This window comes from Lycium ferocissimum, chromosome 4 (assembly GCF_029784015.1).
Source record: "Lycium ferocissimum isolate CSIRO_LF1 chromosome 4, AGI_CSIRO_Lferr_CH_V1, whole genome shotgun sequence".
Classification (NCBI taxonomy): domain Eukaryota; kingdom Viridiplantae; phylum Streptophyta; class Magnoliopsida; order Solanales; family Solanaceae; genus Lycium; species Lycium ferocissimum.
This window is the reverse complement of record NC_081345.1, coordinates 30,627,508-30,635,486: the sequence shown is the minus strand read 5'-3', so window position 1 is coordinate 30,635,486 and position 7,979 is coordinate 30,627,508. Positions and strand designations below refer to the sequence as shown.

Genomic DNA, 7,979 nt, shown 5'->3' with positions numbered 1-7,979 from the left:
CAAATATAGGAGAAACCTGACTAAAGTCCAACATATTCAACGTTGCTATAAAACAAAGTTACTAATAATATATAATGAGATAAATGAAGAGAAAAAAAAAAATTCCATATATTGTACTAAAAGCTAAGCTAGTAATACAGTAGCTGCTAGCTTTAAGCACGTTATCTGGATTACACATAACAAAATTAGCAACCAACATAAATTGTACTAAAAGCTAAGCTGGTAATACAGTAGCTGCTAGCTTTAAGCACGTTATCTGGATTACACATAACAAAATTAGCAACCAACATAAATCGTCACGTAAGAAGTTGCTAGAAGAGGAAATAATATAATTATGTCTTACTTAACACCTAAAATTACATCTACATTATGATGCAGATTAAGATACAATTAAACATATAACATTAACATAATTGATGATATGAGAGGCCACTAACCCAGTGGTCAATCACTCTATTTCTCACTAATCAAGCGATGGCCTCATTTCTCTTTGGACATTCCCTTGAGAAAGTCTTTTGTTCGAAGCCCTATCACTTTTGCATCCGATCTCTTCATTATCCTTAGCCTCTTGCATGATTCACTAAACATCCTGTAAATCACAATTGAATATCTTCATTAGTTTTTCTACTTTAATTTCTCCCCACAAAAAGATCAGTTAAAAGGAAAAAAAAATAATACACAGAAAAGAAAAAAGAGACAGGCATGGTGGTAACAGTAAGAAATATTCTGGTAACATAAGAAATATTCAAAACATAATTGAGTACGTATAACAGGAGATGAAAAAATTGTCTATGAATTAATGATTGTCCAAGAGAAAACGTGGTCCAGAAAAGCTTCGAATGTAATAGTTACTGCTTGACCCCTGGTGTTGTCGTCTGGGACATTCTTGTCTGATTCAAAACTATTTCTTGGAAAATTACAAGTTTGTCGGCAATTTTCTGAATTCTGGAAGAAATTGTGGCAGGTGAAATCATTGTACAAAGTCAATTTCTACTGCTTTTTCACTTTGTGTGGGAATACTTTAGACTTCAGGTCCTTTTCTTCAAATACATTTTTGGAATTTTGTTTGATTAAATGTTTTTGAAAATCGGTTAGTTTGATTTTATCTTAAGTAATTCAGCTTAGGATTGAACTTATAGACATCTAAATCATATAATTAAAGAGATCTATTCATTGATAAGAAAAAAAAAAATGTGAACGGGAATTGGATTGATGATAAAATAGAATCCTGGATCGGGAACAGTGATTCGATTGCTGATGAAGAAAGAGAATTCTTGATCATACATGATTGAATAATTTGTTGCTTCAATATAATTTTACAAAAGGTGCTCCTATAATCAGGGATTTCTTCCCAAAAATGGGGTTTAATCTTCGGTAAAAAGAAAGGATATAATGGGGAGACTTTTTCACCTTTATCACAAAAATCAATTCTTATTTTTCTCTTGATCTTTCGTTGACAAGTTCAGTGGTAATGTTTAACTCAGCAAAGAAAACTTAAAACCAACACACCCACATGAGAAACATCACACACCTACTCAGTTACGTATGCGGAGTACGAAGAAATCTGCTTCTGAATAAGATCGGAAACTGCCCAAGAAATCATGTACTAATATTAATGACAAAACATTAAAGTGATTGAGACGTACACATTATTTTTCTTGGAACGTAGAAATCAGGTGCATGTGAACTAGCGTGGCAAGTTTCTCATTTTTATAAATTTTATTACTCCTAACTATACCAATTAATAGTGGTTCAGTTATCCAATTATGCAATTTATTAAGGTATATAATTTTAGAGTTAGAGGTAGTGAAGTGAACTTACTGCCAAGGAACGTCACCAACAAGCATCCAGTCTCCATCTTTGTCCTCGTATATCGGAATGTACTCTGAATTGTCTGCATCCTTCATTGCTTCGCCTGTCCACAAATTCCCACATCTCATTATTTCCTTTGTCTAATTGTCTTCCTTTTTTCTAATTTCTAAAGATTTGTTTTATACTATCATACTCCCTTAGTCCAATTTATGTAGTAATAGTGTTTAATTGGCCATAAAAATCTAATAAAAATAAAACTTTTGAAAATTTATGGTTTAATAGAAGTCAGTGATATTAATGAATAATATTAAAGTATTTCTAAACAAAAATAAATGACATTCTTTTGGGGAAAAAAAGTACTCCGAAGAAATGAGATAGTTTACTATGTTTTTCTATTCAATTTCAGTTTCAAGTCGCCGGGTACCATGAAATTCTAGACAGCATAATTTTACAAGATTTCTACACGAGTGTAAAAGAGACTGTTTCATTGTTATAATAGGTCACCTACCATGGTTAACAGGTTAAAATTGATATTTGCTTCTTAATGTTGAGACATTGATAATTACCACAAGAAGGCTTACTTCTCAGCTAATAGATCTGGTGAGCCAACCATGATCATAAACTAACCAAACCAACAGCATATGCAATTTTGAATCATAGGTTTCTATATGTTTAAAAAAAAAAAAAAAAAAAAAAGGAATTTGCGGAGTAGAATATGAATGTTTATTTATGTACAATGTAAAGACCCTTGTTAAAGTATATTCCTTTTATTGAATTTTTGCCTAGCAATTCTGCATGGATGCTTTTTTGTTTTCAATGAAACACTATATATAGGAGTAACAATAAACTGAAGGAACAAGAAACTTACAAATGCCATAGCACCCGAAAAGCTTTCCAAGATTCATAACCAATTCATCGTATTCCTTGTGATTGCTCAAATCAACTTTTCTAAGAAAAGGAGCACCATCCATGCCAACTTTCACGTACTTCTTCGATCCTTCAAGATTATTATTCTTTCTCCGGTAAGCACAAACAGGTGGCCACCCAACAACTTGGTTCTTGTTTCTACACTTAACATCATCAGCATCATCGTTAGCATTGCTGCTACTTCTGTCACTCTCGATATCCGAAAACACCCTTTTCTTCTCATTTTTCTGATCCAACGAAGTAGGAAGAAATCCCAATCTAAGCTCCGTAATTTCAAGTTCTGTTGCCATTTCTTTTTTGCTCTTTTTGCAGAGTCAATTTTTGAGTTAGTTGTTTGATGAGAATAAGTGAAGTTAGTTTAATTTATAGTGTGTGGGGGTTAAGAGAGAAGCAATGCCAGGTCAATGGAAATGAATGGTCGGTCACATGAGATACCATGGTAGGGAACTTAATGTTACCTAAAACACTAATATGGACCGGCAACTTCCTAATTTTCTATGCGACCACTATCGGTACGTACGTAGGGTTATAGAGTTATTTGCGCACAGATATTATAAAAAGGAAATTACATTATCAGGTTAAGTTGACCTATAATAACATCTAATTTTTCATATCAAGCCTAATATGATACCTCGAAAAAAATAGAGTTAACACACACACACACACACACACACACACACACACACACACACACACACACACACACACACACACACACACACACACACACACACACACACACACACACACACACACACACACACACACACACACACACACACACCACACACACACACACACACACACACACACACACACACACACACACACACACACACACACACACACACACACACACACACACACACACACACACACACACACACACACACACACACACACACACACACACACACACACACACACACACACACACACACACACACACACACACCCCCCCCCCCCCCCCCCCCCCACACACACACACACACACACACACACACACACACACACACACACACACACACACACACACACACACACACACACACACACACACACACACACACACACACACACACACACACACACACACACACACACACACACACACACACACACACACACACACACACACACACACACACACACACACACACACACACACACACACAACACACACACACACACACATTTACACACATAACATAAATATCACACACACACACACACACACACACACACACACACACACACACACACACACACACACACACACACACACACACACACACACACACACACACACACACACACACACACACACACACACACACACACACACACACACGATGTATACAACTTAAATCTAGGGACTAGGATTATATTGATTTAATAAAGAATTTAAGTTCGATGCCGCGTAAGTTTCTTCTACACAATCATGCTAATTTTCAGTTAATTATGAGTAATCCTTATGATAGACATTAACTAATAACATAAGAACTATGGTATTTAGCTAACATGCTACTATAATTTAATTACAGATGTGACACACACACACACACACACACTACACACAACACACACATCACACACACACACACACACACAACATACAGATTTACACACGTTTTATACACACAACACACACACACACACACATGTGACACACACTGACACACACACATTTACACATATATACACACACACACACACTATATCACATGTGTGCACACACACACACACACACGAATGAGTTGTGTAATTATTTCAACACACACACACACACACACACACATGGAAAATTACACAACACATTGGTTTAATTTTACACTTACACTGTTTGGACACGACACACACACACACACACACACACACACACACACACACACACACACACACACACACACATTGACACACACACACACACACACACACACATTCACACACACACACACACACACACACACACACACACACACACACACACACACACACACATTCACACACACACACACACACACACACACACACACACACACACACACACACACACACATAACACACATCACACACACACACACACACAGAAATTAAAATAAATTTACACACACACACACACACACACACACACTTTTCTTGACACACAAATCTTATACTTTTAAGTTTTAACTATATATAATTTTCTCAAGAAAACGTCTTAAATAGGTAGAAAAGAAAATTAAATCATCTAATCATGATACACACACACACACACACACACACACATACACACACACACACACACACACATATACACACACACACACACACACACACACACACACACACACACACACACACACACATGTTTGGATATCACACACACATAAACAACACACACACATACATTTATTTTTCTATACTTTTTTTCTATATGTTACACACACACAACAAAATATTTGTTAATTTTAAAATCACACACACACACACATTAATAAAAACACACTAATAAACACATACACACACACACACACACACATACATTGTAGATTAATTGAAAATTTAAATATTTCAACACACACACACACACACACACACACACACACACACACACACACACATAATATAACACACACACACACACACACACACACACACACACACACACACACACACACACACACACACACACTTGATGATTACACACAAAAATTTTAATATTTTATATTTATACATAATATATTTCTTATAAAAGATTACTTATATAAAATATATATATATATATATATATATATATATATATAAAAATATACTATATATATATATATATATATACTAAACTATCTCAAATTAAATAAGTATTGGGATAGAGAGATAATACTTAAAAAGAGAGACAGAGAGAAAAAATAATGTTAATTCTTTCTTGATTAGGTAAGAGACCCTTTTTGAAGAGAAAAAATAAAGGCTAAGAGAGACACATTTTTGACATGGAGGGAGTATTACACAATAGAGAGATATATATTATATAGATAATTTTATATATATGTTATACACACACACATATGTATATATATATATATATATATATACATATATATATAAAATACACACAATATGAAAAATATACACACACATATAAAATCACGTTATAGTGAAACACATATATAATGAATGATAATTATATATATATATATGGATATATAGTTGCGTTCATTCGTTATTAATTTGTAGGCCTCACATTATCATATCTTACTCAAGCTGACATATCCAATAGTTTTAATAGAAGTTTAGTTGCAACTTAAGAAATATTGCTTCTTGTGGGGAGTACAAATCTGTATGAAAACTTCCAACAATATCCTATCGAAGAACTGCTACAACCAAAATTCTGAAACCGTGTATAATATCCCCAAAGGCCCAAATTAGGAGGCAAAAACACACACAGAACAACATACACACACACACAACACACACACACACACACCCTTTGACACAACACACACACACGCTATTGGTACACAGAATCTTACATCAAATTATCCTTGAACATTCACATAATTGCTCTTAATCAACTATATAGTAATGATGTATGTAGGACTTGCGCAAATTAGCAATTTTCCTTACATTTATTCTTTCCAAAAGGGAAAAAGAGGAATTATAGGTAAAAGTTCTTCAAAAGACGATTGTGGTAGTAATTAAGGAACAAACAGCTGGAATTTCCCCTGCTAATGTTGATTACTTTTAATCATGATCCTGTAAGATATTAAATCACCACCATGGCAGAAATTAACATACAATGTACGAATACACAAAACATAATCCTGAGTTAGGATTAACAAACATAACATTCAACTCCATTGATTTAATAACAGTACCAATCAACAGTTGCCTTGAACACACTCACCACATACACACAAGAACACATACATTCACCACACAACAACAACAACACACACACACAGAACACACACACACACACACACACAGTGAAATTGGGATTAACCTCTATTTATATGGACTGTCTACCCATCACACCTATAGTTATTATAATTTGGACATATACCAATATATATATATATATATATATATATATATATATATATATATATATATATATATATATATAGGGAAAAACACACACACACACACACACACACACACACACACACACACACAACACACTTCAACTTTCATGGGTCCTATGACCCCCGGACTATTTTTTTGTGTATTATTGAGGTATTATCGGGTGATATGGACAAAAAAGTGAGCACATAAAGAAGGATTATTTGGAATTCAACATGGCAAACAGAGACTGTCTGTTTTTAAGTCCACCCTTGCGCGCTCAACCAACATGTGCTCACTTGCTTGTCCACGTCACCCGATAATACCCTCAATAATATATATATATATATGTTTTTCTCCTATATATATATATATATATATATATATATATATATATATATATATATATATATATATATATATATTATTATATCACTTGATGAGTCATTCTATTCCTATAATCAATTACTAACTAACATAAGTCCATCCTCCAATATCTTTTTCTTTTGCTTCCCTATCCTCAAGCATTGTCTACCTCATAACGATAGAAAAGGAGAGAATGGAACAACTTCATCGGCATTAAGTAACTCCTTTTTTTTCCCTTCCTACTGCTTAATTAGCTTCAGATTCACTAATATTCCTGTGCAAAATATGAACTAGTTTCCATTTTATAAATCTCTAACCTAAAAGGAATTGGCGAAGGAAATAAACATACTATAATGTACTACATAAGGGCACACGTAATCTAGAGTTTGTCGCCTAAATCATAATGCGTTTTGTAATCACTCCTAGACAATCATATACCCCCTTTACCACAGAGGCTACCTACGTCCCCACCTGACTCCCAGAGTTAATCAATTAAAGAGTTTTAACTTACACTACCAAGTGAAGACGATCTACAATATCGCTAATTGCTTATAGTAATAATAGACAACAATTACATTAAATAACGCAGTAAATAGTTTTCTATAATCTTGTAAACTACTTTATAAATTAAGGGAGGGGTCTGCTCCATTACGTTTTGCTCCAATAGCTATCAATACAGCCTTATATAGTTGACACTTCCTTTAATAAATTTGAAAGTCTGAGATTCATTTTCTTCTCTCTATCTAATAAAATTACTTAACAAAACCTTTAGCGCGCCCAACTAGAGTTTGACGTGTCACACATTGGGTAATGTTTAACTTATTCTTTGAATT

The 7,979-nt window shown here is 34.1% G+C and overlaps 1 protein-coding gene across 2 annotated transcripts; it reads right to left on the bottom strand.

Annotated features, from left to right (window-relative positions):
* Positions 1 to 296: 296 nt before the first annotated feature.
* Positions 297 to 3,140, bottom strand: LOC132052240 (auxin-induced protein AUX22-like). 2 transcript variants are annotated; one of them, XM_059443682.1, is made up of 4 exons: positions 2,681 to 3,140; positions 1,822 to 1,915; positions 1,536 to 1,587; positions 297 to 589 (listed from the first exon to the last, which is right to left on the bottom strand). In XM_059443682.1, the coding sequence occupies exons 1-3, from the start codon at positions 3,027 to 3,029 to the stop codon at positions 1,536 to 1,538; spliced, it is 495 nt and encodes a 164-aa protein (XP_059299665.1). In that variant the 5' UTR covers positions 3,030 to 3,140; the 3' UTR covers positions 297 to 589. The 2 variants fall into 2 exon arrangements, with proteins under 2 accessions (XP_059299665.1, XP_059299664.1); XM_059443681.1 differs by lacking the exon at positions 1,536 to 1,587 and having other exon boundaries at positions 2,681 to 3,127.
* Positions 3,141 to 7,979: the final 4,839 nt, after the last annotated feature.

Coding starts and splice junctions, on each gene's coding strand:
- LOC132052240 (XM_059443681.1), bottom strand. CDS start 3,029: ATGGCAACAGAACTTGAAATTACGGAGCTTAGATTGGGATTTCTTCCT. Junction 1,916..2,680: donor TTTCGGGTGCTATGGCATTT/GTAAGTTTCTTG, acceptor ATTTGTGGACAG/GCGAAGCAATGAAGGATGCA. Junction 590..1,821: donor GTTGGTGACGTTCCTTGGCA/GTAAGTTCACTT, acceptor TGTGATTTACAG/GATGTTTAGTGAATCATGCA.